This window comes from Phyllobates terribilis, unplaced genomic scaffold, assembly GCF_046119375.1.
Source record: "Phyllobates terribilis strain yellow unplaced genomic scaffold, ASM4611937v1 Scaffold_3__8_contigs__length_932513732, whole genome shotgun sequence".
NCBI classification, from domain to species: domain Eukaryota; kingdom Metazoa; phylum Chordata; class Amphibia; order Anura; family Dendrobatidae; genus Phyllobates; species Phyllobates terribilis.
Window position 1 is genome coordinate 927,171,880 of NW_027362763.1, and position 12,827 is coordinate 927,184,706.

Below are 12,827 nucleotides of genomic sequence, written 5' to 3' on the forward strand. Positions count from 1 at the left end.
TGGTGCAACGTGACGTTGGTGGACAGAGTGAGACATGATGTCCCAGATGTGCTCAATCGGATTCAGGTCTGGGGAATGGGAGGGCCAGTCCATAGCTTCAATGCCTTCATCTTGCATGAACTGCTGACACACTCCAGCCACATGAGGTCTGGCATTGTCCTGCATTAGGAGGAACCCAGGGCCAACCACACCAGCATATGATCTCACAAGGCGTCTGAGGATCTCCTCTCTGTACCTAATGGCAGTCAGGCTACCTCTGGCGAGCACATGGAGGGCTGTGCGACCCTCCAAAGAAATGCCACCCCACACCATTACTGACCCACTGCCAAACCTGTCATGCCAAAGGATGTTGCAGGCAGCAGATCGCTCTCCACGGCGTCTCCATACTCTCACGTCTGTCACATGTGCTCAGTGTGAACCTGCTTTCATCTGTGAAGAGCACAGGGTGCCAATGGCAACTTTGCCAATCCTGGTGTTCTGTGGCAAATGCCAAGCGTCCTGCACGGCGTTGGGCTGTGAACACAACTCCCATCTGTGGACATCGGGCCCTCATACCACCCTCATGGAGTCGGTTTCTAACAGTTTGTGCAGACACATGCACATTTGTAGTCTGCTGGAGGTCATTTTGCAGGGCTCTGGCAGTGCTCCTCCTGTTCCTCCTTGCACAAAGGCGGAGGTAGCGGTCCTGCTGCTGGGTTGTTGCCCTCCTACAACCCCCTCCACGTCTCCTGGTGTACTGGCCTGTCTCCTGGTAGCGCCTCCAGCCTCTGGACACTACGCTGACAAACACAGCAAACCTTCTTGCTGCAGCTCGCATTGATGTGCCATCCTGGATGAGCTGCACTACCTGAATAACTTCTGTGGGTTGTAGAGTCCGTCTCATGCTACCATGAGTGTGAAAGCACAACCAAGATTCCAAAGTGACCAAAACATCAACCAGAAAGCATTGGTACTGAGATGTGCTCGGTGGTCCTCACCTTCGGAACTACTCCTTTATTGAGTGTGTCTTGATAATTGCCAATAATTTCCATCTATTGTCTATTCCATTTGCACAACAGCATGTGAAATTGATTGTCAATCAGTGTTGCTTCCTAAGTGGACAGTTTGATTTCACAGAAGTTTGATTTACTTGGAGTTATATTCTGTTGTTTAAGTGTTCCCTTTATTTTTTTGAGCAGTGTATATGATCCAGTCATGCTATTTACATTGTATTGAATGCTAGTAAAATTAGTATATCCAAAACAGCACAATGAAATCCTAAATATCCTATCAGTTTCTCCAATTAATAGAGATCAGTGGCAAACTGGTACAAAACACATGAAGTGCAAGTAACTTAGTAACATCGTTTTTAAGGTTGAAGGAAGACTAAGTCCATCTAGTTCAACCCATAGCCTAACATGTTGATCCAGAGGAAGGCAAAGAAAACCCATGTGGCAAACACTAAGCTGCACATTGAGGAAAAAAATTCCTTCCTGACTCCACATACGGCAATCAGACTAGTTCCCTGGATCAACGCCCTATCAAGGAATCTAGTATTTATAACCTGTAATATTATACTTTTCAAGAAAGGCATCTATGCCCTTCTTAAATTTTAACAGTGAATCACTCATTACAACATCATGCGGCAGAGGATTCCATAGTCTCACTGCTCTTACAGTAAAGAATCCCCGTCTGTGATTATGATTAAACCATCTTTCCTCCAGACGTAGAAGATGCCCCCTTGTCCCCGTCTCAGGCCTCAGAGTAAAAAGATCAGTAGAAAGGTCTTTGTACTGTCCCCTCATATACTTGTACATAGTAATAAGATCACCCCTAAGCCTTCGTTTTTCCAAACTAAATAACCTCAAGTGTAATAACCTGTCTTGGTATTGCAGACCCCCCCAGTCTTCTTATAATCTTGGTCGCTCTTCTCTGTACCCTCTCTAGTTCAGCTATGTCTTTCTTATACACCGGAGACCAGAACTGCTCACAGTATTCTAAGTGTGGTCGCACTAGTGACTTATATACAGGTAAAATTATGTTCTCACATGAGCATCTATGCCTCTTTTAATGCATCCCATTATTTTATTTGCCTTTGCAGCAGCTGCCTGACACTGGCCACCAAACGTGAGCTTGTCGTCCACCAATACTCCCAGATCTTTTCAGTGACAGTTTTTCCCAGTGTTTTACAATTAAGCATATAGTTATACATTTTATTCCCTCTGTCCAAGTGCATTACCGTACATTTATCCCCATTAAAGCTCATTTGCCATTTATCAGCCCAAGCTTCTAGTTTACCTAAATCCCCCGTGATATAACATTGTCCTCCTCTGTATTGATTACCCTGCCAAGTTTAGTGTCATCTGCAAATATTGAAATACTACTGTGTGCCCCCTACAAGGTCATTAATAAATATGTTAAAAAGAAGCAGGCCCATTACTGACCCCTGTGGTACCCCACTGCTAACTGAGACTCAGTCTGAGTGTTTTCCATTAATAACCACCCTTTGTTTCCTATCACTGAGCCATTTCTTAACCCACTTACATATATTTTCCGATATCCCCATTGTTCTCATTTTATGTATCAACCTTTTGTGTGGAACCGTATGAAAAGCTTTTGAAAAGTCCATATACACAACATCCACTGCATTTCCTTGGTCCAGTCCGGAACTTACATCTTCATAAAAACTGATCAGATTAGTTTGACAGGAACGGTCCCTCGTAAACCCATGTTGATATTGGGTCATGAGGTTATTCTTCTTCAGATATTCTAGTATAGCATCTCTTAGGAAACCCTCCAGGATTTTACCCACAGTAGAGGTTAAGCTTATTGGCCAATAATTTCCAAGTTCAGTTTTTGTCCCCTTTTTGAATTTTGGCACCACATTTGCTATATGCCAGTCCTGTGGTATAGACCCTGTTATTATGGAATCTTTAAAGATTAAAAATAATTGTCTATCTATGACTTTACTTAATTCCTGCAGTACTCACGGGTGTATCCCATCTGGGCCCGGGGATTTGTCAACTTTAGTGATTTTTAGACGCCGCCGTACTTCCTGCTGGGTTAAGCAAGTGACATTTAATGGAGAATTTTTGTTATCACTAATCATGTTTTCTGTCATGCGATTTTCTTTTGTAAATACTGTTGAAAAAAAATCATTTAGCATATTGGCTTTTTCCTCATCCATCATTTCACCCAGACTATTTTTAAGGGGGCTAACACTATCATATTTTAGTTTCTTACTATTTATGTAGTTAAAGAATATTTTGGGAATATTTTTACTTTCTCTGGCTAGGAGTCTCTCTGTCTCAGTCTTTGCTGCCTTGATTTGGTTTTTACAGAATTTATGTAATTTTCTATATTTATTTAATGCCTCCTCACTACCTACTTGTTTTAGCTCTCTAAATGCTTTCTTTTTGTCACTTATTGCGCCCCTTACAGCTCTATTTAGCCATAGTGGTTTCCTCCTATTTCTAGCATATTTATTCCCATAGGGTATATATTGTGCACAGGTCCTATTCAGGTTGCTAATAAATGTCTCCCATTTGCTTTGTGTAGTTTTATGTCTCAGGATATCGTCCCAGTTTATTGCACTAAGATCATCTCTCAACCGTTGGAAATTTGCTTTCCTGAAGTTTAGTGTCCTTGTAACCCCTCTACTACACATCTTATTAAGGCTATGTGCCCACGATGCTGAAATGCTCCGGATTTTTCCTCAGCGTTTCTGCATCTCCCTGGCAGAAAAAACGCATGCGGATTGTACATGCGGATTGTACATGCGTTTTCCTGCCAGGGACATGCGGAAGTGAAGCGTTCTTCACTTGCATTTCTACATGCGGGTGTCAAGCGCTTTCCAAGCGATTTTAGCATCACTTGGTAAGCGCTTGGCAACTTTGTCACACTATATAAATCCATGTAACCGGCATGGATTTATATCGTGTGACTGTAAAGAATGGTAAAAAAAAAAAAAAAAATCTATACTTACTTTCCGATGGCCCCCGGTGTCTTTATCCGATGCATCTCGGCTTGCCGGCTACTCGCGGTACACTAAAGGACCTGCCGACGTCAGTGGTCGCGTGACCCGTCACATGACTAAATGACGTCACGGCATGTCCTTTTCAGACCATCGCGAGTTGCCAGCAAGCCAGGATCGCTATGGAGACCGGGGGCCATCAGTAGGTAGTATAATATTTATATTTTATTTTATTCTTTTTTTTTTTTTTTTTTACAGTTGCTATGGTACCCGGGTCCGGAGGAGAATCTCCTCCTCTCCAAACCCGGGTACCATCCGCACATTGAAACGCATGGATTCCGCAGATGCAGTGATGCGGATTCCATGCGCTCCAATGCAAGTCAATGGCGGCATAAACGCCGCGTTTACGCAAAATAATTGGTAGTGCTGTGGATTTTTCTGCAATGATAATCTCCGCAGCATGTGCACAGCACATGCGGATTATCATTGGGAAACATGGCAGGCCTTGTACCATGCGTTTTTAAAGCGTTTCTGCAGCAAAATTGCCGCTGTGGAAACGCTTAAAAAAACGCATAGTGGGCACACAGCCTAAAGGATACATGAAAACGTATTATTTTGTGATCACTATTACCCAAGTGACCTCCAACTCGTATATTTGATATGCGGTCAGGCCTGTTGGTTAACATTAAGTCTAGCAGTGCCCCCCTTCTTAGGCTGTGTGCCCACTATGCATTTTTCAAGCGTTTTTGCCACGGAATTTCCGCAGCGAAAAAACGCTTGGTAATGCGTACCCCATGATCCCCAATGATAATCTGCATGTGCTGTGCACATGCTGCGGAAATTTATACTGTGGATTATCATTACGGAAAAATACGCAGCATGTCCATTAATTTTGCGGACACGCAACGTAATTGCCGCCATTGACTTGCATTGAAATGCTTCATATCCGCATCACTACATGTGCACATGCGGATATGAAGTGATTCAATGTGCAGATGGTACCCAGGTCTAGAGAAGAGGAGACTCTCGTCCAGACCTGGGTTCCATAGAAACTGTAAAAAAAAAAAAAAAAATTAAAATAAAAAATAAAGATTATACTTACCTTCTGATGTCCCCCGGCATCCTCAGCATTTCGTGCGGTGTGTTGGGCGGCTCGCGGTGGTGTGAGGACCTGCGATGACGTCATTGAGTCATGAGACAGGTCACGCGACCGCTGACGTCGGCGGTCGCTTGACCTGTCACATGACTCAGTGACGTCATGTCAGGTCCTCACACCACCGCGAGCCGTCCAACACACCGCACGCATCGCTGAGGAGACCGGGGGACATCAGAAGGTAAGTATAATCTTTATTTATTTATTTTTTTTAACTATTACTTGGTCACACTACTATAAACTCATGCCGGTTGCATGGATTTATATAGTGTGACCAAGTTGTCAAGCACTTTTCCAAGTGATGCTAAAATCGCTTGGAAAAGCGCTTGATAACCCTCATGCAGAAATGCATGCAAAGACGCTTGACAAACACTTCTACCTGGCGGGAAAAACGCATGTAAAATCCGCATGCGTTTTTCCTGCCAGGGAGAAGCGGAAAAAATATGCAGCATTTCTGCATCGTGGACACATAGCCTTATTGGGTCCTGAGCCAGTTGTGAAAGGTAATTGTCTCTCATAGTTGTCAAAAACCTATTACCTTTGCTGGAACTACAGGTTTCTGTTCCCCAATGTATTTCAGGGTAGTTGAAGTCTCCCATAATAATGACCTCTCCTTGAGTTGCTGCTTCATCTATTTGTTTTATGAGGATATTCTCTGCTGCTTCCATTATTTTTGATAACAAACCCCTATCAGTAATTTATTATTTTTCCCCCTCCCCTTATCTCCACCCACAGGGACTCTATATTTTCTTTAGATTCACATATATTCTCACGCAAGATGGGTTTTAAGGATGATTTTACATATAAACACGCCCCCCCCCGCTTTTTTTGTACGGTCATTTCTGAACAGACTATAGCCCTGTAAATTAACTGCCCAGTCATGGCTCTCATCCAGCCACGTCTCAGATATCCCCACCATCTCGTAATTATTTTCCAACAAAATTAATTCTAATTCCTCCATTTTGTTGGTGAGGCTTCTGGCATTAGTGTACATGCATGTTATGTATCTCTCTGCACCTCTATTCCTTCTTTCTATATTGACTGTTCAAACCCCACCCCCAATTTCTTTATTTGTGCCCAGGTCACTATCTGCATTATCTTCCCCACCTATAAAATGAATACCCTCCCCCCCCAATCCCTAGTTTAAACACTCCTCCAACCTTCTAGCCATTTTCTCCCCCAGCACAGCTGCACCCTCCCCATTAAGGTGCAGCCGGTCCCTAGCGTAGAGTCTGTAGCCAACTGAGAAGTCGGCCCAGTTCTCCAGGAACCCAAACACTTCCTCCTTACACCAATTCGTAAGCCACTTATTTATCTCCCTAATCTCCTGTTGCCTCTCTGGCGTGGTACAGGCAGTATTTCAGAGAATACCACCTTGGAGGTCCTTGCTTTAAGCTTGCAGCCTAATTCCCTGAAATCATCTTTAAGGATCTTCCACCCCTACCTTTAACTTTGTCATTTGTGCCAATGTGCACCATGACCGCTGGGTCCTCACCAGCCCCTCCCAGTAATCTGTTAACCCGATCAGCGATGTGTCGGACTCGAGCACCAGGTAGGCAGCACACTGTTCGACGATCCCGGTCTTTGACCTGCCCCGCTCTATTACCACCCCCCCCCCCCCCTTACTGGAGCTGACACTCCTCCTGCTTTCAGAGGACATGCCTTGCTGCGGCAGTGCTACTCCTGTACTGACACCCCCCTCATCTGCCAACTTTGCAAACTTATTGGGGTGTGCCAGATCAGGACTAGCATCTCTGGCACTCTCCCTCTACTCCCCCCCCTTCTAATTGTCACCCAGCTAGCTGCCTCACTGTCCTGCAGCTCCATACTACCACCCTCCCCCACATCTACCCCAGTGAGCAGCAGACTACTTTTCATATTGTCTGTGGATCTCAGTGTTGCCAGCTGCTTATTTAGATCCAGTACCTGGGCTTCCAAACTCACAAATTGCACACATCTCGCACAGCAGTATGCACCCACGACAGTCTGTTCAAGGATTGCATACATGTGGCAAGATGTTACTGGATAGCATTGTCAATAATGGAGCTCATTTCCTAATGGGGATTGCACTAGACAGAAATGTTAAGTAAAAAGAAATGTAAAGAATTAATAAAATACTAACAGCAATTCATTCCAAATTCCTCCCTTCCAAACTCCCTGAATCCAAAGTCACTGAATCACACTCTTACTTCCGTTTGTACTTACGATCCAGTCACACTCAGCTTGTTCACACTCGCTAAGGAAGAAGATTTAAAGAGTTTTTTTTTTTTTTTTCTTCCCTTTAGCAGCAATCCAACCTACAGCTCAATGCACTTCCAAAGTGCTACTCATAAAATGTCAGTTCGTACTACACTAGTAAGAATCAAGGATGATCTTTCCCATTATGTGCCTAAAATTCCTGTCAACCATCATGCTTTTCAATCAAGAGGCCAGCAGCTGATGTCGGCGTCCATGTCACAGACGTGACAGTGGCAGAATGGGAGACATCTATACCAGGATAGGGGACATATATAACAAGATGGGGCCAGGAAAGGGAACACACATACCAGGATGGAGGACATATACCGTATTTTTTTTGATTATAAGACGTACCTTTTTATAATCCGATTGCACCTTACGGGGAGGGAGGGGTGCGGCTGCGGTGGAGCGAAGTCACAGGAGGCAGGTTCGCTGTTGCAGGATGCCGGTGGTGGCAAGGGTGGGGGCAATGCTGCGGGCCCCGGGCTGAGAGGAGGCGGTGTCTCGGTGGTGCGAGGCTGCGGGGCCCTGTGCTTTCAGAAAATGTTGGCGATGAGCAAAGTCCTTGCTTTCCCCATTTATTTCCCAGTGGTGGGCTTCGGAAAATTGTCTGCCGGCTCTCAATCTGCACATGCGCACCTGCAGCGGCCATTTTCCTGAAGTCCACTGCCGGGAAATCGATGGGCAGAGCAGGGACTCCGCTCACCGCCAACATTTTCTGAAAGCCCAGGGTCTGCAGAGTCACACCGCTGGGACTCCCCTTCCTCCCAGCCCGGGGCCCACAGCATCGCCCCACTCCTGCCGCCGACAGCTTCCTACAGTAGCGACCCTGCCTCCTGTGACCCCATTCTGCTTCCCGTTCCCTGGTAAGCTACCGTAATTTCAAACTATAAGATGAACCACCATCTTATTAAAAAAAAAAATTATTTTCCTCCCCAAAATTTGGGGTGCATCTTATGGTCCGGAGCGTCTTATAGTTCGCACAATATGGTGTGTATATACTAGAATGGGCCCAGAATGAGGGACATAAATACCAAGAAAGAGCCCAAGATGGGGGACATTACCACATAATGGGAGAAGAGGTGCAACTTGTGTGTCCTTATAAGATTTAGAACTCTACAAGGGCCCATACATCTGACCAACATGGGGGAGGCCCAGGTCCAAATCTTGCACTGGAGCCTATCGGACTCTAGTTATGCCAGTGATGAAAACACAGGATAGCAGCAGGTGCTCTTTACTGAAAAGTCAAAGTGTAAAATATTTTGATCTAAAAGAAGGCAGTTTATTGTACTGCTCTGACAGTGAGTGTCAGCAGGCAACAGTGAAGCATAGTGGAGGTTCTTTGTAAGTTTTGGGATGCATTTCATAACATTGAGTTTGAGACTTGGATAAGTATTTGACTATATTTCTCAGCATTGAGGACTTCATTAATCCTGACTATCATGCAAAACCATCAGGGAAGAATCTGAAACTCATTCTGCGGCAGGATGATGGCATACATACAGTACAGACCAAAAGTTTGGACACACCTTCTCATTTAAAGATTTTTCTTTATTTTCTTGACTATGAAAATTGTACATTCACACTGAAGGCATCAAAACTATGAATTAACACATGTGGAATTATATACTTAACAAAAAAGTGTGAAACAACTGAAAATATGTCTTATATTCTAGGATTTTCAAAGTAGCCACCTTTTGCTTTGATGACTGCTTTGCACACTCTTGGCATTCTCTTTATGAGCTTCAAGAGGTAGTCACCGGAAATGGTCTTCCAACAATCTTGAAGGAGTTCCCAGAGATGCTTAGCACTTGTTGGCCCTTTTGCCTTCACTCTGGGTTCAGGTCTGGTGACTGTGGAGGCCAGGTCATCTGGCGTAGCACCCCATCACTCTCCTTTTTGGTCAAATAGCCCTTATACAGCCTGGAGGTGTGTTTGGGGTCATTGTCCTGTTTGAAAAATAAATGATGGTCCAACTAAGCGCAAACCGGATAGAATGGCATGCCGCTGCAAGATGCTGTGGTAGCCATGCTGGTTCAGTATGCCTTCAATTTTTAATAAATCCCCAACAGTGTCACCAGCAAAGCACCCCACATCATCACACCTCCTCCTCCTCCATGCTTCACGGTGGGAACCAGGCATGTAGAGTCCGTCCGTTCACCTTTTCTGCATCTCACAAAGACACAGTGGTTGGAACCAAAGATCTCAAATTTGGACTCATCAGACCAAAGCACAGATTTCCACTGGTCTAATGTCCATTCCTTGTGTTCTTTAGCCCAAACAAGTCTCTTCTGCTTGTTGCCTGTCCTTAGCAGTGGTTTCCTAGCAGCTATTTTACCAGAAAGGCCTGCTGCACAAAGTCTCCTCTTAACAGTTGTTGAAGAGATGTGTCTGCTGCTAGAACTTTGTGTGGCATTGACCTGGTCTCTAATCTGAGCTGTTGTTAACCTGCGATTTCTGAGGCTGGTGACTCGGATAAACTTATCCTCAGAAGCAGAGGTGACTCTTGGTCTTCCTTTCCTGGGGCGGTCCTCATGTGAGCCAGTTTCTTTGTAGCGCTTGATGGTTTTTGCAACTGCACTTGGGGACACTTTCAAAGTTTTCCCAATTTTTCGCACTGACTGACCTTCATTTCTTAAAGTAATGATGGCCACTCATTTTTCTTTACTTAGCTGCTTTTTTCTTGCCATAATACAAATTCTAACAGTCTATTCAGTAGGACTATCAGCTGTGTATCCACCTGACTTCTGCACAACACAACTGATGGTCCCAACCCCATTTATAAGGCAAGAAATCCCACTTATTAAACCTGACAGGGCACACCTGTGAAGTGAAAACCATTTCTGGTGACTACCTCTTGAAGCTCATCAAGAGAATGCCAAGAGTGTGCAAAGCAGTCATCAAAGCAAAAGGTGGCTACTTTGAAGAACCTAGAATATAAGACATATTTTCAGTTGTTTCACACTTTTTTGTTAACTATATAATTCCACGTGTTAATTCATAGTTTTGATGCCTTCAGTGTGAATGTACAATTTTCATAGTCATGAAAATGCAAAAAAATCTTTAAATGAGAAGGTGTGTCCAAACTTTTGGTCTGTACTGTACATCCAGGAAGAGATGATATGGCCCCCACAGTGCACTGATCTCAACATCATTAACCCTTTCGTGCCAGAGCCTGTTTTTGCCTTCGTGACCAGGCCAATTTTTTCACCACTGTTTATGAGGTAATAACTCTGGAACGCTTCAACGGATCCCACTGATGCTGAGATTGCTTTTTTCGTGATATATTGTACTTCATGATAGTGGTAAAATTTCTTCAATATGGCTTGCATAAATTTGGAGAAAATTTTGTACGTTTCAAACTTTGAATTTTCGTGCCCTTAAATAAGAGATATGTCACACAAAATAGTTAATAAATAACATTTCCTACTTGTCTTCTTTACATCGCCACAATTTTTGAACCCAAATTTTTTTTTCTTAGGAAGTTATAAGGGTTAAAAGTTGACCATTGATTTCTCATTCTTCCAACAAAATTTACAAAACCATTTTTTAGGGATCACATCATATTTGAAGTGACTTTGAGGAGTCTGTATGAAAGAAAATACCCAAAAGTGACACAATTTTAAAAACTGCACTCCTCAAGGTGCTTCACAGGAATTTTTAGAATGTGGAAGAAAACAATGAACATTTAACTTTCTTTCACAAAAATTTTGCTTTAGACCCAATTTTTTTTATTTCCGCATGGGTAACAGGGAAAAATGGACTAAAATGTGTTGTGAAATTTCTCCTGAGCACGCCGATACCCCATATGTGGGGGAAAACCACAGTTGGGGCGCACGACCGGGTTCGGAAGAGAAGAAGCGCCATTTGACTTTTCGAATGTAAAATTTGCTTGAATAATTAGCGGATCCTTTGGGGAGCCCCTGATGTGCCTAAACAGTGGAAACCGCCCACAAGTGACCCCATTTTGGAAACTAGACCCCTCAAGGAACTTATCTAGATGTGTGATGAGCACCCTGAACCCCCAGATGCTTCAGACGTTTATAATGTAGAGCCGTAAAAATAAAAAAATCAAACTTTTTCCACAAAAATGATCTTTTAACCCCAAATTATTTATTTTCACAAGGGTAAGAGGATAAAATGGACCCCAAAAACTGTTGTGCAATTTCTCCTGAGTACATCGATACCCCATATGTGGTGGAAAACTACTGCTTTGGCGCACGGCAGGGCTTGGAAGGGAAAGGAGCGCTATGTTGGCTGGGATAGTATGCGGACTGCATGTCATATTTGAAGAGTCGCTGACATGACGAAAGAGCAGAAACCACCCACAAGTAACCCCATTTTGTAAACTGCACCTCTCAATGAATTAATCTAGGGGTGCAGTGATCATATTGACACCACATGTGACTCACAGAAATTCATACCATTGGGCGGTGAAGAAAAAATAATTATTTTTACCATAAAAAAATTGTTATAGCCCCAGATTTTACATTTTCACACAGGGCAATCTGTAAAAATGGTGCCAAAATGTGTCACACAATTTCTTCTAAACGTGGCCATACCCCATATGTGGCTGTACAGTACTGCTTAGCCATACAGCGAGACCCGGGAGGGACGGAGCGCTATTTGACTCTTGGAGATATTAACATATGCAATATACGAACAAGAAATGTCGAGTGGGGGCGCCAATCACACAAATTTTAGGGTGCCATCCACCGCGCTAGGTAGGATCAGAATAGGAACTTATCAGGGCTATTTAAGCTTATATTTGGAATCCTCCCTAGGGAGTTATGTCCTCTATCTACTCATATAGTGCTTGCTTTTAATTCACAGGATTTTGGTGTATTTTTAAGAATATTAATAAAGATATTGCTTTAGAGGATCTATATGTTGACTCTTGGAGAACAAATTATTGTAGAATAGTTTGCGGACTCCATATACAGAGCCCCTAAGTGCTAGAGAAGCAGAATCCCCACTAAGGTGACACCATTTTGGAAATTATACCCCTTTGGGCATTTAGCTACAGGTGTAGTGACGATTTTGACTTCATGGGTGTTTTCCCGAAACAAGCAGCAGTGGATAATGCTGAGTGAAAATTTCAAACTGCCATTGAAGTGACCAGTACGTTGTGCCCAGCTTGTGCTTCTGGAGACACGCACCCGTAAATTAGGTGGGCTCTCATCGCTACAGAAATGCCAAACATGTAGACCCTAAATGTAGTTTAGGCACACTGTGGGGCTCAGTAGGGGGCGTTTGGATTTGGGTGTGCAGACTTTTCTGAATTTCTTTTGGGGAGAAAGGGCCATATCCCCTTTGTGCTACCAGTAACGTGGAAGCCCCTTATATTTTCGTTAACAGATGACGGACCTGAGTGGGGACTAGCTTTTTTTGTAGATTGAGTTGAAGCTTTTATCGGGAACATTTTACATAAAGTTTATCCGGCACTCTAGGCTGAGCACTTACATTGGGGTTTTCATCTAAATC

General features: G+C 43.6%; 1 protein-coding gene across 2 annotated transcripts in view; it reads left to right on the forward strand.

Moving 5' to 3' along the window:
- The window catches only part of MEMO1 (mediator of cell motility 1), a 93,359-nt gene that overhangs the window by 56,345 nt on the left and 24,187 nt on the right, over positions 1-12,827 (forward strand). The window contains exon 9 of one of the 2 annotated variants that reach the window (XM_073672826.1): positions 1,927-1,995. The exons of the other annotated variant lie outside the window; for it this stretch is intronic. Coding sequence (XP_073528927.1) covers positions 1,927-1,980 — 54 coding nt within the window. The 3' untranslated portion in view covers positions 1,981-1,995. Of the gene's footprint in view, positions 1-1,926; positions 1,996-12,827 lie in introns of those variants that run through there. 2 annotated transcript variants of the gene reach the window in all.